The sequence below is a fragment of the Bos javanicus genome, chromosome 7 (genome assembly GCF_032452875.1).
Source record: "Bos javanicus breed banteng chromosome 7, ARS-OSU_banteng_1.0, whole genome shotgun sequence".
NCBI classification, from domain to species: Eukaryota; Metazoa; Chordata; class Mammalia; order Artiodactyla; family Bovidae; genus Bos; species Bos javanicus.
The window spans coordinates 79,534,724-79,553,553 of NC_083874.1; the positions used below are offsets into that span (position 1 = coordinate 79,534,724).

Here is an 18,830-nt window from a genome sequence, read left to right on the forward strand (position 1 = left end):
AAACGTCTTACACTTGTAACCATACAGTAAGGAAGCCTTTGGATTTCTTCTGATCCAATCCAAAAAGCCTTCCTGCCGGAGGAAGAAATCCATCTACCTTGCTTTTGATTTGCAAATCCCCTGCAGCACCCTCCTTTCCTTTGCCACATTCATTTGCTTTTTGTGTCATGAGCCACAGATAAATCAGGATTTACCCTACTCATGAGTCAGTGGCCTGCAGCAGAGGTTCTTTAACACAATAGGTTCATGATGGAGAAGTGAACATTTTCCAGTGGCCTAGACAGCCACCAGAGATCCTGTTAGCGGAGTTTGGAAGTGAAGTGCGTCTATTCCCACTTGGGTGTGTCAGAGGCCTCTGCCATCATGAGTTCCGTGGGGATTTCAGCTTGTAAGGCATTTGTTGTCATGTTTGGGTTGCTGCAGAAGAGAAAAAATTGCTGCAGTTTGCGTGAGATCGAGCTGTGTTTTGGTAAGGAAGCCCGCCATCGTTTTTTTCCTGAACTTCGGTCAAGTTGAAGCTTTTACAATTTGTCTCGAAGGGTATCAAGCAACAGCCCCTTTGAAAGACTTCCAAATCTGATAGGATTTGGACTCTCCTTTTGACTCCTTTGTTCTTACCTTAATTCTCAAAGTGTCATTCATTCTCTCAGCAGCCCTTTGTTGTATCTACCAAGTGTTCCAGGAGGCAGGAATTCAGCAGGAAATAAAACAGCCTCCTTGCCTTCTAGGAGCTTACTTTCTAAAAGACAGTTTTTCAAAATGTTAGAAGTGCTTCAGACAAAAAGAAAGCAGTGTAAGGAGGATAAGCGTGCTGAGGTTGTCGTGGGAAGGCATGTCCTGAGAGATGACACGTAGCCAAGACCTGCACACAGGAAAGGAGTGGGCCATTCAACTGTCTGTATCCCCGATCAAGGGTGTGGTGAGTGCAAGGGACCTAGCGTTGAAGCCCGTTGGCTAAGTCCCATATCAGGCGGAGGCCAGAGAGGATCAGAGCCTTTCTCATTTACTTAAATGTTTTCTCTGAGAACCAGGCTTGAAGCTAAATGCAAGAGACCGATCTAGGCTGATAATCTGGCTGATCCCTACACACACCACAGATTTTAAAATGCCTTTATTCTTGCTTTTTTCTCTGCCTGGAATGTTTGTTCTCCCAGATATTGGAATGGCTCTCTCCCTCTTTCCTTCAGGTCTCTGATCAAATATCATCCTACTGAGAAGCCTTCCCACACCACACTATTAAAGTTTCAGATAAGCAGTGTTAGAAATGGAAATTATTTGCTCCACCAAATCTGATTATTTCATGAGAGAGATGACTCATCTCTATGTTATGGGATTAAGAATGATCCCATTTGAGATGACAAATACTAGAAAGTTTCAGTAACCTGAGAAGCCCTGAGAAACAAATGGCTAATTCATGACTTACACCATGTAAACTCGATGAATAACTCAGGGCCTCAGTGGGTTCACTGGCGAATTAGCAGTGATAGAGCAACCTGCTTGGCTATCAGTGAACCTGAGCAAAAGAAACTTAAAATTGTGGGGTTTTCCACTGGTTTTTCATGCAAAATGAGGGCTGATACTCAACCAGGAATACCAAGGTTCCGGAAAAGCTTAGCTTTTCTAATGCTGATTTTCATAGAAAATAAGAGAATTTATAAAAAGTGGAAAGCTACTGATAAGGCCGTTCAGATTATCCACCATCAGATGGTTTTATTTCAGTGTATTTATTACACAAGGTGAAAATTAAGGGCATTGATTATTTCAGTGTGTTTTAAGACCTAAAAGAGCTACTATGACTCATCAGTAGAAAAAAAAAAAAACCCTTGTTCTTTTTTTTTAATCTAAGTACAGTTGATTTGTTATGTGTTAGTTGCAGGTGTACAACAATTATCCAGTTATACATATATACATACAGATATAGATACGGTCTTCCCAGGTGGCGCAAGTGGTAAAGAACCTGGCTGCCAATGCAGGACATGTGAGAGATGTGGGTTCAGTCCCTGAGTCGGGAAGATCCCCTGGAGCGGGGGAGTGGTTACTCAGTTCAGTACTCTTGCCTGGAGAATCCCGGATAGAGGAGCCTGGCAGGCTACAGTCCATGGGGTCATACAGAGGTGGACATAACTGCAGTGACTTAGCATGTACACACAGATATTGTGATACATGTATACATATGTGTGTATATCAGTTCTTTTTCTGATTTTTTTCCATTACAGTTTATTACAAGATATTGAATATAATTCCCTATGCTCTACAAAGGGTCCTTGTTCTTTTATGTATAGTAGTATGTATCTGTTAATCCAAAACTCCTAATTTATCCCTCTCCCTCTTTCCCCTTTGGTAACAAAAATTTGTTTCTATATCCGTGAATCTATTTCTGTTTTTTAAACAGGTTCATTTGTATCATTTTTAGATAAGAGTCCCTTATTCGTAAAGGTGCCATTTACTTCAACAATATCTGGCAACAGGAAATTTTCCAAGTCATTGAAATAATCTCAGGATCACAGGATCTATTTCACGCCTTTCTCCGTCATCTCTAGAAAGAATTAACCTGATAAGATAGAAATAAATACTGACATTTCCTAAGTACTTCCTATTCATGATGCATTTTCTTTGCATTTTGAGCGTACTATCTCATTTAACTCTCTTCACCAAATGGAAATGGTTATTAACTATCTTTTATGGATGGGAAACAGAGGCGTGGACAGGTTACCTACTTCATAACTCTGATTCTTGAACTCAGAAGTCACCCAGGGAAAACCGGAGAAATCAGTGTTGAGAAGGCTGTGGAAAAGTCCTGGAAATAGCATACTAAAGTGTGGCTAAGAGGAAATTCTGTTTGCCAAAGGGGCACAGTGGGAGATGGTGATTCTCATGTCATGGACACCTCCTCCCCAACAAAACGGAGATCTGCAGAGCACACTGGCCTCCTGTTGGTCCCCGTGTTTTCTGAAAGTTGTTTGCATCCTGAGACTCTTGCATCAGACCGAGGGGTACATGTTCATGCTTGTGAACCACTACATCCTGGGAGGGGTATGCTTCTTCAGAAAGCTCTCGGATATTTGTTTCTCCGGCATGATTATGTGCTTGTGTGTGTGTCCGTGTTTGTTTATCTGGAAGGCAGACCTGAAAACATCCCCAGCAATATACCCTATATATCCCATCATGTCCACTGTCACTTGACAGGAAATCAGACGCACAAAGTTCAAGGTCTGACATTCAGCGGACTTCTGTTTACATAGTTTGGAGAAACTTTTGTTCTCTTGCCTTATAAGGCTCATACCATGAGAGATTTGGGGAAAAGGTCACCCAGAGAGTAAATAATTCTGCTGAGCTTTGAAGTGAAAATGTGCTAGGAACCTTTATCCTGTCGTTGCCATTTAACTGGTGTGCTTCAGTCATTCTTGGTGTTAATGAATGGTGTCGACCAGAGCATGTTCCCGTCATTCTGTTAATCAGAGGCTCAATCTGACATCAAAATCAGATTTTATCTTTGTTTTGATTCCCTTCCTATGTTCTGGGAAAAGAATTGTGACCATCTCAAAGAAACAAAAAAAGAATGAAATACACCGCAAGGAAAACCTAGTTTAAAAGCTAAAGTATGACATCTTGATGGAAGAAAATTCCACTGTGATTTTTATTTTTCAAAAAAAAAAAAGAAAGAAGTCCAGTCTTTGAAAAACATATTATCTTTCATGGGTAGGGAAATATCCAAATTATGCCCAACCTATTTTACAATAAGACCTTGAAAAGCTATGCGATGAGCTGGAATGAGAGGAGTTTAAATTTCTGATGCAATTCTCTGCTTGGGAAAGTGATAATGCAGCTCAAATAAGAGAGAGTATTTTCTGCTACAGCGCAACAATCAACATAACGTCTGGGCGTATTAATAATTTCACTCCTAAACTTCTCGACTGGGAGAGCATGGGTCTTAATAGCATTGTCAAGATCCTTAGGGCAATTGAAAAACCCAAAATCATTACTTTTCACTGATAGGCTTTCCTCTCCCAGAGGATGCCAAAATACCTAGGGTAATGTAGATTTATTGAAATGCTCAGATAGGCACTGCTCAGATGTAACTTTGCAATAAAATCTTCTCTTTAGAAGGATTTCTCTCAGATATTTCAAGTGGTTTTTTTTTTTTTTTTTTGTCTTTGTCACTTGGAAAGAGCTAATGGAGTTGACACTGATCTCAAGTGATACTTTCCTGATGATTTAAGAAAGCAAGGAGTGAGAAAAATAAGAAAATAAGGAGTGAATATAGGGAAGGGTATGGTAAAAATAATGTGGCACTTAGGATTAAAATCCCTTTCCGACCCACCAGAGGTGAGAACTTGCCCACCTGGGGCAGGACAGTCCCAAACCAACAAGCGACCTGAAGCTCGTAATTCAAGGGTAGCTGCTGGCTTGGCACCCGATGCAAGAGTTCCCTCTCTCTTCCTTCTCTGCCGTCAAGAGTTCCTGCCTGTGCACGGCTGGGTTTTAGCTGAGCAGAAATGGCCCTCTGCTGTGATTACAGCCATGCCTGAAGCACTGCAACAAATTCCAGGATCCCCCTCAGACCCTCAAGTACACAATTGGCTCTCAAATGGCCATCACCTAACAATCTCCACCGGAAAAATATCAACAGCAGCCCAAAAGCACCTGTGAAGGACTGGCTTCGGGTTGCCTGAGAAAGATGTTTTCTAAGTGGTATGAAGTGCTCACCTCCCCATCTGAAGTCTAACTTTGTTCAAGCGGGGCTCCGCAGCAGACAGACAACGTGATTATAAAATCCCGGAGGGGATCACCCTTTATATGCAATGTCCAGAATAGGCAGATTCATGGAAACAGAAAGAAACAGGAGCAATTGGACAGCACCTGCAAGTGGGTATGGGGTTTCCTTGTGGGGAGTGGGGGTGACAGAAATGTCCTCAAACAGTAGTGATGGTTGTACATCTCGGTGAATATACTTTTAAAATACTAAAATGTGCACTTTAAGGACTGAATTTTATTATAGCTCAGTTAAGTTGTCATTAATAACAATTAAACGAGTAGGAGGTCAGGCAGAGCCAGGACCAAACATAAAAATAGAGGGGATGGAAGTCACCTCTCCCCTGTGTCTGCCCATCTCCCTGTTAAAGGACCTTCTGAGGCAGTGAGAATTAGGGGAGTAACTGGAATGCTCAAGGAACAGGGGCATAAGTCTACTGTGATTCCTCTGAGCTGAGGCTCACCAAACAGAACCCTCCAGGGGCATCAGTTCATTTGTTCATTCATTCATTCTGTGCCACTTCCATGCCAGGTGCTGTAGCCTTGTGCTGGGGATATACAAACAAGAGAGGTAGGCTCCTGGTGTTGGAGGAGCTCACAGTCTCGTGCAGAACACAGGAGGGTCCAAAAATCATCCAAAGCTTTTTGCCAAGGGTGATGAAAGCGATGGTGCACTGGAAAGGGGCCCGGATATACTGTGGTTAAATGTGAAATGTACAAAAGGAAGCCTGTATCACGTAACCTCCCTGCCCCTCCATTTCCTCCTCTTTGAAATGGACAACAATATCTATTCTGAATGTTGTTATAAATTTTTCTTCAATTTTTTTTTATTTTGATTTCACTGGAGTAGAGTTTATTTGCAATGCTGGGTTAGTTTCAGGTGTACAACAAAGTGATTCAGTTATGCATACTTATTTTCTCTCTTTTACAGATTCTCTTCTCATCTGGGTTATCACAGAATATTGAGTAGAGTATTATAAGTTTTAAATAAGGCGAAATATATGGAGTGCTTATCACACAGGTGGGGCTTATTAAATGCAAACGCTTGTCCTTAGATGAGCTAAGATGTCCCTCTGAACCCTAGCTGTTTATGAATGTAGGTAAATCTGACAACACGTCTGCCTTGTGAGTATCATCATAAAGGTGCCTGGAATGCTTTTTCTCTGAGGTCATACATTTTGTGTAAGCAAGTAAAGTACAAATCACTCCTTATGAGTGAGTACTGTCCTTTCCTCCTCTGGTGCTCCGGTCAGGCTGAATGGGGTCTTCCAGGAAGGCCAGCCTCCTGGCTCCAGGACCGTGCAACGCAGACTGAGAGGCCCTGGCCAGGGAGGCCCTCTGGGAGATGAGAAAGAGGCCATAACTTGGCTTCTCCTTCACCTTGTATTCTTTCTTTTCTCCTCTATTCTGACATGCAGAGAAATAGCCTGACAATAGCACAGTTAGATATAAGAAATAATACAGACAAGTCACCCATCCCACATGCCAGCAATACCATCAGTGGGTCAATAATAAAAAATAAAGAGTCTGTTCTTTAGGAGACAGGTCATTCAGTAGATGTTAAGGGAAGGAGGGAGCTCGCTGAATGTCCAGTACTTACAGGCAGGTAAGTAAGCCTCTCTCCAAACGGAGGAGGAAGCTGAATCTGGATCAACCTCCGTCTGCCTCATCCTTGGGCTGTTGGCAGAGGCCCTCCAATCAGAGCCAGCAGGACAGGCCGGGCCCAGCGTGCCCTTGTTTCCGCCTCCAGCAGACCTAATTGCTGCTCATCCCTCCCGCCACTGGTTATGGGAGCCAGGGATGCAGTGCGGGGAGGGCCCTTTGGAGAGGCGCAGAAAAGAGACCGCTCTGCAGTTTGGCTGTTCTGGCCTATTTCTCTTGATTCAAGCCATACTGTGAGGGGGAGATTCCCTCCACTTTCTCACGAGATCTGGTTCTGCGATTTAAGCAATGTGTAAAAGAGTACAGCAAGCCAGTTTTCCTCTGTATTTGCAGTGTGTGTGCGTGTTAGTCAGTCATGTCCGACTCTTGTGACCCCATGGACCATAGCCCACCAGGCTCCTCTGTCAATGAAATTCTTCAGGCAGGAACACTGGAATGAGTTGCCACTTTCCTCTGCAGGGGATCTTCCCAACCCAGGGATGGAACCCAGGTCTCCCACATTGCAGGCAGATTCTTTACCATCTGAGCCCCCAGGGAAGCCCAAAGTAGTTTGACACTTTCTCTGTTAGGGAATCGAACCCATGTGACAGGCGGGGATTTGCAGGGTCCTGAGCAAACTGGGGAGGGTCCTCATTCCCTCCCTGTGAGCATGCTTTCTAGAACCTTGTACTCCTCTGCGTGGGGCAAAGTGAGGAGGAGACCCTGGGATCAACACCAGCTTTATTGCTTACTGAGCTGTGTGACCAGTAGCATACTACTTAACCTCTCTGAGCCTAACTTTCTGGGTCTGTAAAATGGAGATGATAAGAGAACCTATCCCATAGAAGGGAGTGGAAATACTCTGAAATAACTGAAATGCAGCCCTTAGTGTGGGATCAGACACACAGAGAGAGCTTAATTCATAGCATCTGTTGTCAATATTATTGGTTTGTCATCATGACCATTGTTTTGTTTATGGAAATGAGAGAGCTCTGAATCCCAGGTTCCACTGCTGCAGGCTTTTAGAGAGATACTCCTGAGACCGCCTGTATTAATGTCCCGCTTTGTCACTTAGTCCCTGTGCCCTTCTGCAGACAGAATCTGAAGGTAGAGGGGATCTGAGGATGGTAATTTTGCCTCCACATGTTGATTTGATACTTCACTGTGAAAGCTGCTGCCTAAAACAGCTAGGAAAACTGGAGTGCCTCAAGAGGTACTCATCACTTTCGCCAGAACCATGGTTGCTATCACTGTTATTACTATTATTGGTATTATTAATTGCAAAGAAAATGATATGTATTGATAGCTTACTAAAGTGCCAAGAATTGTGCTAGGCTCCCTACAAATATTCTTATTTGATTATCCTAGCAATTATATGAAAGAAATAAAATGACTATACCCATCTTACAGATGAAGAAACAAACTCAGAAAAAAATACGTAACTTTCCAGGGATCACATAGCTAATAAGTGGCCAAACAGGGGTTCACAGCTTACCACCAGCCTGGCCGTCTGCAATAGCCTCCACTCTCCTTAGTTCTAACCTGAGGCTTGGAAATGCTCACCTCCGATTCCCTCTGGCGCCCATTCAAGGTTAAAATTGAACAGGGTTTCCTGGTGCCAGTTTTCATCACCCAGAAACTCCAGAGTCTTTGTCAACATTATCTCCACTTCCAACATATTCAAATTGCTGTCAAGGTGGAACTTGCTCCAAAGATGAGGTTCAGAATGCAGAGAGTTTGTGGTTAATTCATTATCTTGGGGGCTGAAGGGTTAAAATTTTTAAAGGCCGACAACTGGCTTGTCAGCTCCAAGAATGAGTAAATCGTTGGCAGCTAGGCAGGCCTCTACTTTTGTTTTTTCTTTCACACATTTCCTCATCATTTTTAATCGCCAGGAATAATTGGTGTGGGCAAGTCAAGGCTATCTGAGTTCATCCCTGCCCTCCCACTGCCATCAACACCCTGCCTGGCAAAGGAAGACCCAGCCTGAATACCTCCCCCAGCTGTTTATTTAGGAAAAGTACAACAATAGCCAGTTATTGTGAATTTACTTCCTTAGCTCCATAGAAAATGCTTTCTTGACACATTCTTTAAAATGTGGGCGTTGCTGGTTTCCACATGCTATTTGAGCACCACTCATCTAGTCAACACATAAGTTGACTCCAGTGTATTTGTGTATGTGTGTATGTGTGCGTGGGTGTATGTGTGTGTGTATATATATATATATACACACATATATATATGTAATTTTTAAAGATCAACAATTAGCATGCCATCTTCAAGAATGAGTGATACTCATTATCTATTTTATATATAGTGAAGGTGTATATGTTAATCTCAGCTTCCTAATTTATCCCTCCTAATTTATTTATTTGTGGATAATGAATTAACCACAAACTCTCTGCCTCCTGAACCTCATCTTTGAAGCAAGTTCCTTCTTGACAGCAATTATGCTAGAATAGCTAGAATATGCTGGAAGTGGGGATAATGTTGACAGACTGGAGTTTCTGGGTGATGAAACTCCAGTGTGTATTAATATGTATGTGTATATGTATATACAGTGGACTATTACTCAGTCATAAAAAGTAATGAAATAATGCCATTTGCGGCAAAATGGATGGACCTAGAGGTTATCGTACTAGGTAGAGTAAACCAGAGAAAGACAATTATTATACTATATTGCTTATAGGTTGAAGGAAAAAAAAAGATACAAACATTTCCAAAACAGAAAGAGACTCACATACACAGAAAACAAACTTATGGTTACCGAAGGGGAAGAGCAGTAGGGGAGGGATAAATTAGGAGACTTGAATTAATATATACACATTACCATAAATCCACCAAAGACCTACTGTATAGCACGGGGAACCATACTTGGTATTCCAAAATAACTTTTAAGGGAAAAGTTGTGTATATAACTGAATTGCTGTGCTGTATACCTGAAACTTAGGTGATATTATAATTCAACTGTACTTCCATAAAAAATTTTTCTACAAAAAGAGTTGATACTCTAAAATTTTGTAATCCCAGACAACTATGTTGGAATTGATATTGTGACCTGATCAAGAAGTCCTGCTTTATTTTTAAGACTCCACCGTTAACCAGTTGGCATTTAGGAAGGACAGAATATGTGAACAGCATCTCTTTCAGGAACAGAATTGCTGGCAGCTGTCCCACAGCACATCTAAAACCTCAGACGCCTAGACCGTTCAAGCAAACAATCCAAATAAGCAAACAGTTCAAGTTAAGTGTTCATTCAAGCACTTCATTTTAAAATCTACAGGAAGCACCTTCTCCGTGAATTAACTTATCTTTGCTCGGATTCCTATCTGTCCCGCCCTAGCTTTTAACAAAGGACCGATATATAGCTCCTTCTTCCTAGGACTAAAAGCTGCACAGCACCTAAAAACAAATTCCAGGTTTCTGACTTCAGGATAAATCAGGTGCAGTATAATAGGTTAGCACAGTAATTTTAATGACAACTGCCTTTTGCTGCTAATAGCATACTTATTAGGTTGATACCATGTAAGTGTTTATGCTACATAGTTATTCATGCCTCAATTACATTACTGTGTGATTTCAGATTTATGTAATAGAAGAGCCATTAATACGATGCACATGAATTAAGCCCAATAAATGTGTGGCACTCAGAGTGGACATGAAGGAAGCTTCCTTCATCAAGCTGAGATATTCATCTTTGTTTCACCATAGACTGAAGACAACACTTGCCTTAGAGAATGACTCTTTTATGTCATTTCACTTCCTAGAAAGCAGTAAGGCATGTTGCTTGCCATTGTGTGCATTTTTTGAAATAGAAAACCGTCACATCCAGCAAACATATTGGATGACTGTGACAAAAACAAACACAAAAAGTGCTTGAGATCATTCAGTGTAGCAGAAGTGTTGTTATATGAGAGACACGTGACCCACACAGAATGCTAAGGAACCCTGAGTTCAGGCAGCAGTCCAAAAGCGTAAATGTCTACCAGCCCGTAATACAAAGGCTACATCTGACCAGGTGAAGGTAACAGGGGTTGTTCAGGTTGATGACAGAAGCAAACAAGCAAAACCACCCAATGGTGCTGGGCTCCATCCAGTTGTTGCCATGAGGGAATACAGACTCGATATCTTTAATTTGTTTCCAAGAGAAGTCAGAAGTCTGGAACCCTATGTACAGTCTTCACCTTGAATTTTTGGTAATAGTCAGCTTGGGGTCTGCCAGTTTGTGACTCCTGCCCTTGGGAGATGAACTCTGAGCGTACTCTTTCTGCTTAAATCTGGGCTTCTTGAGAGCTGCAGTTACTCCTTTATCCATCCTTCTGTCCCCCAGAACCAAGCAGTGGTCCATGCACGCAGTTTGGGGGGAACTTGCCAGCCATCAGGTAGCGTGTTTAGCCCTTTGCAGTCACCTTCCTCCCTACCTTTCACAGCAACCTTATGGGTAGTTACTGCTGTTTTCATCATTTGACAGATAAGGATGTTGATAATTAGAGAAATGAAGCCTGAGGCCTAAGTTCCCATAACTCAAAAGTGGGCAGACTTGATCCTTGAACCCAGTTCTTCAGATATTGTCTCCTAACCACTGGCTCAGTGCCCCCTGCAAATGCTCCTGCACCAGTTCTGTTTATCCCCAGTGATAGCATTTGCCTCTCTTGTCAGTGTCTTTTCCTTCTAGCTCCTGCACCTAGTTCAAAAGTTTGAGTTTTGAATAGATAGATAAATGAGCAAATATGACCAGTGTCACAGTGGAAATGAGCAACAGTGTAAGGTGAGCATCCTTCAATACAGAGGATGGGGGACCGCTACGCTGTTGTTGCAATGGGTCATTTGATTTTATGCAAAGAGCTTGCTGCTTTACAGGAGGGCCGGGTGAGTGGAGAGTTGAGTATTTGTTTATCTTCTCCTTTTCGTCCTTCTCCATCCCTCAACTCCCCCACCCGCCCCCCGCGATGATGCCCTAGGCCTTCTCTTAAGGAGAAATGGAGAATTTGACCTGTCTGGAAAACTGGAAAACTCACCCTCCATCTTTTGGAAACAAACCACTCAACACCCAGGTGGAAGCGCCGCTCCCCCGTGGGCACCACCACCAGCTGTGTCCACAGGAAGACAACCACAGGAATTCCACCCACAGGGAACACTGATGGACAGGAAAAGACCACCCAAGCTGGAGCAGGCAGAGAAGGCTCAGCTCAGGGTGAACAGACCAGAAGCAGGAGGGGCCTGGTGTCCCATTTAGTGAATGAAATCCCTCACACAGCCTCTTTGTACTTTGGGAGGGTGTAGCTGGAGAGCTGGAGGGTGGGGGCTGAGGGCTGAGGGAGATGCAAAGTTAGGGCTTGGGGCTGGGGAGGGTGGGTTCTCGCTTGTGCTCTGATTCATCTCGCCTTCCCGAGGCAAGGCTCATAATTACCTAACTAATGGAGAATAATGACACCACTTGGATGGGAGTTGAGAGGGGGAGAAAGAAAGGCATGAGAATTCATTAACCTTGTGTGAGGGGCTTAGATAGCATCTCTGAAGGATCATTATTACATCATTTCACCCCCTTTTCTCCCCTCTTTCCACTAATACAAGACAGACAAATGCTAAATAACTATATAATAATACATTGCAAGACAGACAACAATGCCAGAAAATATAATAGCCTGCTATAGCAATGAAACTCCTTCAAAGTTATATTTAAAATGTCAGTGGTGCAGAATGGAAAATACGAATTAACAGGTTCATTTGGAGGACGCAATTTAAAAATCTATACAACGGTATGGTGGCATTTCCCACTGGGTTTTAGTTTTAGTTTTATTTGTCCCACAACCCCCCCCCCACCCCCAAAAAAATCACCCAAGTAATTTCAGCCCAGAGACACAAACTTCGAGGAACCACTTTCCTCTGCATTTTTCTTTCCTGTTTGCAATGGTCACGATGCTCCCCAAACCTAGTATCTTCTTGACATGTTGCCTTTCTCTCGGAACGTTTCTGCAAGCTTCCCAGGAGCCATGGAATGTAGATTACACCTTTTGGAGATGTAGCCTGGCCACATAAGGAGACAAGTAGTTGAAATTTGTGTCAAATTGCTTGTTTAAATGACTTGAGCCAACTTCTTAGAGCCAGGACAGCAGGGGCTGAGGATTTTCAAAGTTGGCAGGGGCCAAAATGACAAGGCTCGGCAGTCACCTGGTGGGCTGCCAAGCCCGACTGGAGGCTTCAAAAAATAAACTTTCTCAAAGGACACAAATTAAAAGTCATGTTTCAGCAGCCATTAAAACCAAATTATAGGCTTGCATTGCATAGTGAACTGCTTTCATTTTCATTACGCTTAAAATATTTCACTTTGTAGATGGAGAACGGATTGCCAGGAAAACCGTGGATGGGACTGTCATCCTTGGTCATATTTACAGGCGAATATGTAGAGGGGTGTGGTTGTCCTTTGTGTGTTTTTCCTGCAAGGATGGAGGATTTCAAGATCAGAAACTAGGATGCAATTTTGAGTAAGGGTCACGGTTTGAAAACATCAACCCTGACCTTCTCCAGAGACCGAGTCCTCAGGGTTCATCTCTCAGAGGACAGATGTTATCAAGCCCCTGATCTGAGTGAGCTCATAGGTGTGTTTCATTGACTCTCATTTTTAAAAAGGTATACATATATACATGTGATTGTATATAAACGTGAAAGTGTTAGTCGCTCAGTTGTGTCCGACTCTTTGAGACCCCCATGGACTGTAGCCCTCCAGGCTCCTCTGCCCATGAAATTCTCCAGGCAAGAATACTGGAGTGGGTTGCCATTCCCTTCTCCGGGGGATCTTCCTGACCCAGGGATCGAACCAGGGTTTCCCGCATTGCAGGCGGATTCTTTACCATCTGAGCCACCAGGGAAGTCATATGTAATCATATGTGTATATATATGTGTGTGTGTGTATATATAAAAATATATATGTGTGTGTGTATACATACATATGTGGGTATATATATAAATACACATACCCAAAACACACGCATATATATTTTCATTGTCAACATTTTTTAAAAAACTAAAAGTCCAGATCTTCAGCTTTCCTAGAAAAATTGGAGGATCAGTTGCCTTGATCTCTAACCCCTAAATAGCCACGTGAGCCTTGATCTGAGTGAAGGCTGTTCCCTACCTGCTCCCGTTCACCTCAATCCACTTCACTTTCCTGCCTGGCCCCTGATAGGTGTTTAAACTTGCTACTCCCTGACTTCCAGTATGCCATATTCTTATACCTTCAGAAAGATACCATACCATTATTTCTTTTTATCTGTATTTTGGCCATGCTTCACAACATGTAGGAGTTCCCCAACCAAGGATCGAACCCATGCACCCTGCAGTGGGAGTGTGGAGCCCTAATGCTGGACCACCAGGGAAGCCCACCCCTCCCCCCATTGTGGACATTGTTTAAAGAATGTATGGAGTATCCTGGCTTACCAGGAAATGGGCTGGGAACTTGTTACAACAGTGGTCAACCTTGAATGTCACATGACTTTCCTTGTAGAATTAAGAAGTTTCAAATAATTCCCACTGGTCAGCCCTCACCAGCCTGGTTTTGCTAACCTAGCTTCTCATGCATCATTTGATGCCTCGGTTCAGTTCAGTCGCTCAGTCGTGTCCGACTCTTCGCGACCGCATGAATTGCAGCACGCCAGGCCTCCCTGTCCATCACCAACTCCCGGAGTTCACTCAGACTCACGTCCATCAAGTCAGTGATGCCATCCAGCCACCTCATCCTCTGTCGTCCCCTTCTCCTCCTGCCCCCAATCCCTCCCAGCATCAGAGTCTTTTCCAATGAGTCAACTCTTCACATGAGGTGGCCAAAGTACTGGAATTTCAGCTTTAGCATCATTCCTTCCAAAGAAATCCCAGGGCTGATCTCCTTTAGAATGGACTGGTTGGATCTCCTTGCAGTCCAAGGGACTCTCAAGAGTCTTCTCCAACACCACAGTTCAAAAGCATCAATTCTTTGGCGCTCAGCCTTCTTCCCAGTCCAACTCTCACATCCATACATGACCACAGGAAAAACCGTAGCCTTGATTATATGGACCTTTGTTGGCAAAGTAATGTCTCTGCTCTTCAATATGCTATCTAGGTTGGTCATAACTTTCCTTCCAAGGAGTAAGCGTCTTTTAATTTCATGGCTGAAGTCACCATCTGTAGTGATTTTGGAGCCCCAAAAAATAAAGTCTGACACTATTTCCACTGTTTCCCCATCTATTTTCCATGAAGTGATGGGACCAGATGCCATGATCTTCGTTTTCTGAATGTTGAGCTTTAAGCCAACTTTTTCACTCTCCACTTTCACTTTCATCAAGAGGCTCTTTAGTTCCTCTTCACTCTCTGCCATAAGGGTGGTGTCATCTATATATCTGATGTTATTGATATTTCTCCCGCAATCTTGATTCCAGCTTGTGCTTCTTGCAGCCCAACGTTTCTCATAATGTACTCTGCATATAAGTTAAATAAGCAGGGTGACAATATACAGCCTTGAGGTACTCCTTTTCCTATTTGGAACCAGTCTGTTGTTCCATGTCCAGTTCTAACTTTTGCTTCCTGACCTGCATACAGATTTCTCAAGAGGCAGGTCAAGTGGTCTGGTATTCCCATCTCTTGAAGAATTTTCCAGTTTATTGTGATCCACACAGTCAAAGGCTTTGGCATAGTCAATAAAGCAGATATAGATGTTTTTCTGGAACTCTCTTGCTTTTTCCATGATCCAGCGGATGTTGGCAATTTGATCTCTGGTTCCTCTGCCTTTTCTAAAACCAGCTTGAACATCTGGAAGTTCATGGTTCACGTATTGCTGAAGCCTGGCTTGGAGAATTTTGAGCATTACTTTACTAGTGTGTGAGATGAGTGCAATTACCTAAAGGCAAATCAAGGCATACTGTTTATTAGTAACTGACCCTGGGATGCTTGATGTAGTCTTACCTGAGTTTCCAATGGGTGATGTTCAGCACTTGTCAATATCAAGGCTTTGGTTCCAGATAGTGTGTTCGCCGCGGTGGCCAGCAGCCCCTGACTGCCATTTCTCCTTCCTCTTTTCCCAGGCCCTCCAAACCACCACAGCCAGTCGACTCTGAGGCCCCCTCTGCCACCCCCGCACAACCACACGCTGTCCCATCACCACTCGTCCGCCAACTCCCTCAACAGGAACTCGCTGACCAACCGGCGGAGTCAGATCCACGCCCCAGCTCCCGCACCCAATGACCTGGCCACCACTCCTGAGTCCGTTCAGCTTCAGGACAGCTGGGTGCTGAACAGCAACGTGCCGCTGGAGACTCGGTAAGTCCCCATCGTGATCACACATGCCTCCTTCCTGCCTCACCCTCGCAGAGCATCGGGGTGGCGCAGAGCTATAGTGGGGTGAAAACCCCGCCTACGTTGTGGGATAAGTTGACCAGCTCTGGCTGTTCCCTTGGTAATTCCACCCTGGACAGCAGGTTGATAGGTATTTCTTTTGTTCACATGTGTCTCCTTTTAATGCATGTTTACTTTCTTCGACAGCTCCTGTGTACCCAACTAATAGAATTAGCATAACATATTTTTACACAAAGGCTCATGGGAAACATGCTTATAAGGGTATATTGACTGAAAGCTGCTGATAAATTATGCATTTAGCCTTTCCTGAAGTAATAAATGAAGACTCATTTGAAATTAAGTGTTTGGGGAGACCTTGAGAAACAATCCCCAATTCCAGACTGACAGAAGTATAATTTTAATTTATATTTCATCCAACATGCAGTCTCTCTTTAATCCCTCCTGTACACACTTTTTAACAGCTTGATGCCTGAGGGGCAAACAACAATGTAGAGAAAAACAAACAAGAAAAAAGGGGCAGCATTTATGTTGAAAGGGAAGAGTTGGAAAGTGATCTCCAGCTCTGGCTTTGCTTTGTGTTTGCTGCTGTCCTTTTCTCACCTTTGCTTCTGGTCTTCCAAAATCACCCTTGCCTTGGCGACCTGAAGGAAGGGGCATTGGTCACAGCGTGGCAGGCTACAGTGTAATTGGCAGTGGGTTGACCAGATACTGGAATGCTCTTGTTTTTCCATCCCCAGGCACTTTCAGGGTGTATGTACTTCAGTGGTCACTGTTTCCTAGCCCAGAAGAACCATGGAGACTAAATAGAGAATGGGGCTAATTCATATTGAACCTTTAGAAAGTTCTCACATAGTTTTTAAACTTTAATAACTTAGGTTTAAAGAAAAAAAATAATCTGTAATCTTTCCGGTAATGGCCAGTGAATTTTTTGCATGCAGCTGGCAATAATTATGCAAGCCATAGCATTTCATGTTGTTTATCTCTAATTATTAATAAGATCTTGGATACGTTGAACCTCATTGTCATTATAGTCACTTCAAACTTTGATGCATTTTATTTTCTAACCAGTGTAGGTGATTTGTAACCATGCCTTTGTAATCTCTGAGGTTTATAATAAGTAAACTCAATAGAAAATATATGTATATATTATATATAATAGATAGGTTTAAACATCTGCATTGATATAATAACCCACTAATAAGTAGCTTTATGGAAGGGTTCCAGGCTGAAAGCTAACTAGTCCACCAGGCTTAACTCAGTCAATTTTCATAGTTGGTGGTGGTCTTTAAGACTGGATAAGATTTTCTTTTTTCTTCCTTATATTTATGAACTGCCATAGAGTTTGTGGGGTGCTAGTCAGTCTGTTTTCACGTTAACAGCCATTATTTGAAAAATATTAATAGTCACTAGACATGAGGCAATGCACAGTGGGTAAGACGGAGGAGGAGGAGAAAGGGTAGAAGAAATGTAGTAGATATTGGGAAAAAGAAGGAGAAAAAGGGAAAAAGAGGACTAGCATCACCAATACCGAACAGTTTCTATTGTGTACTTTGTAAATGCCAGTATCAGTGGTTTAAATGCACTGTCTCAATGAAGCCTGGAAGCACGTCAGTGAAGTAGGAAGAAATCATTGTTGTCACCATTTAAAAATTTCAGAATGTAGATTTGGGGTCAACGTAACTTGCATGCATTCTAGAGCATCAGTGAGATGGTAAATTATGAGACTTTGGATGGAACTCTGGTGGTTTCTACACATAAGATGGTGAGGTATCTGATCACAAACCTACAATTATTGCCTTGATTGTCACATCATCAGGGAAAGATCCATCAGAATGTCCACTCCGCACAAAGAGTCTCTTATTGGTGATGGGAACACATGCACTGCATGAGGGTATCTGCTGTCACCCATCACATTCTGATGTGATTGGCAATAAATATTTCCCTTGAAAAGATCTGGGGGAGAGGACCAGCAAACCAAGCATATCCCCTTCCTGCTCTCCTGAAGTTCTCCCAGAACATGCCTTCCAACCTGTCGAGTCCTTCTTCAGGTTATTAGAATACTTAGCATTTCTCCTAGGTTTGGAGTTGCTCAGTGCTTTTAGAGGAAGCAAGCCAAATCCTATCAGAAGGCAAGAACAGTATCAGATGTTCTCTGATCAGTACATTCAAGGGCCAAGAATTAGAGAATGTAAGTCCCTTGAGAAGGGCCATTACTAAAATCAAACCCAGGTATTTGAAATTCTATCTATAGAACTGAATACATAGAATTTGGGTGTGCACCTGGTCTTGAATTGAATTGTTGAACTTTATGTTTCTCTTTTAGATATTATTTATTCAGTCTCTTATTAGCAAATATTTACTGAGTCTCTTGAAAATACTAAGTGCTATGTTAGGTACTGGGGAGATTATGATTAAAACGTGTATTCTTCCCTTAGAGCTCATACAGCCTAAAAAAGGATATAGGCACATAAACAGAAAGATCATGCAGTGTTTACAATAAAGAAAGTCTGTAAGTTACAGTGGTTGAACAGCTGACATCATAATTAACTATTCCAGGATGTTCAGGAAAAGTTTTCCAGCTGAGGGGCTGTTTGAGCTGGGTTTGGAAGGATAAATAAGAGTTTTACCTAGTAGATAAGTGGAGAAAAAAAATCAAAGATTATGGCATCATTTGTTCCCATTCTTCAGTGATTTTTCCATGTAGTCTTGGAAACTGTAAAAGTGAACAATTTCACTCCAATGCTGAAATATTGTTAGTTTAATGGTGTCATTTTCTTACCCACCAGGCAAATGTAGGGAACAGAAGCTCTTAAGTTAGGGTAATGATATCATACTAGGATTCCCATTCATGTCTTTCATATCAAATAAGGATTGATTAACCATATCGGAGAGAGAGAACCATTGAAGGCAAGACATTCTGGAGGCTGATTATGATGTAGTCATCAACTGTGAAAGTGCAATGGAAATTTACAAACAAAACTTCACCACCCCCGATCTCATTAATCTAGACTTCTGGGCATGATGGAAGAATTTCATAACTCTGGAAGGTGATGGGTAGGCATTCTGCCACCCGAGAGACTCCAAGCCAAATCCAAGGTGTTTCTTTAGACCAG

General features: G+C 42.6%; 1 protein-coding gene across 3 annotated transcripts in view; it reads left to right on the forward strand.

Annotated features, from left to right (window-relative positions):
• Window positions 1–18,830, forward strand: part of LOC133251611 (teneurin-2) — a 764,810-nt gene that overhangs the window by 405,407 nt on the left and 340,573 nt on the right. For all 3 annotated transcript variants that reach the window (XM_061424270.1, XM_061424271.1, XM_061424273.1), the window contains one exon: window positions 15,447–15,681. In XM_061424270.1, the coding sequence (XP_061280254.1) occupies window positions 15,447–15,681 (235 nt within the window). The remainder of the gene's footprint in view (window positions 1–15,446; window positions 15,682–18,830) is intronic.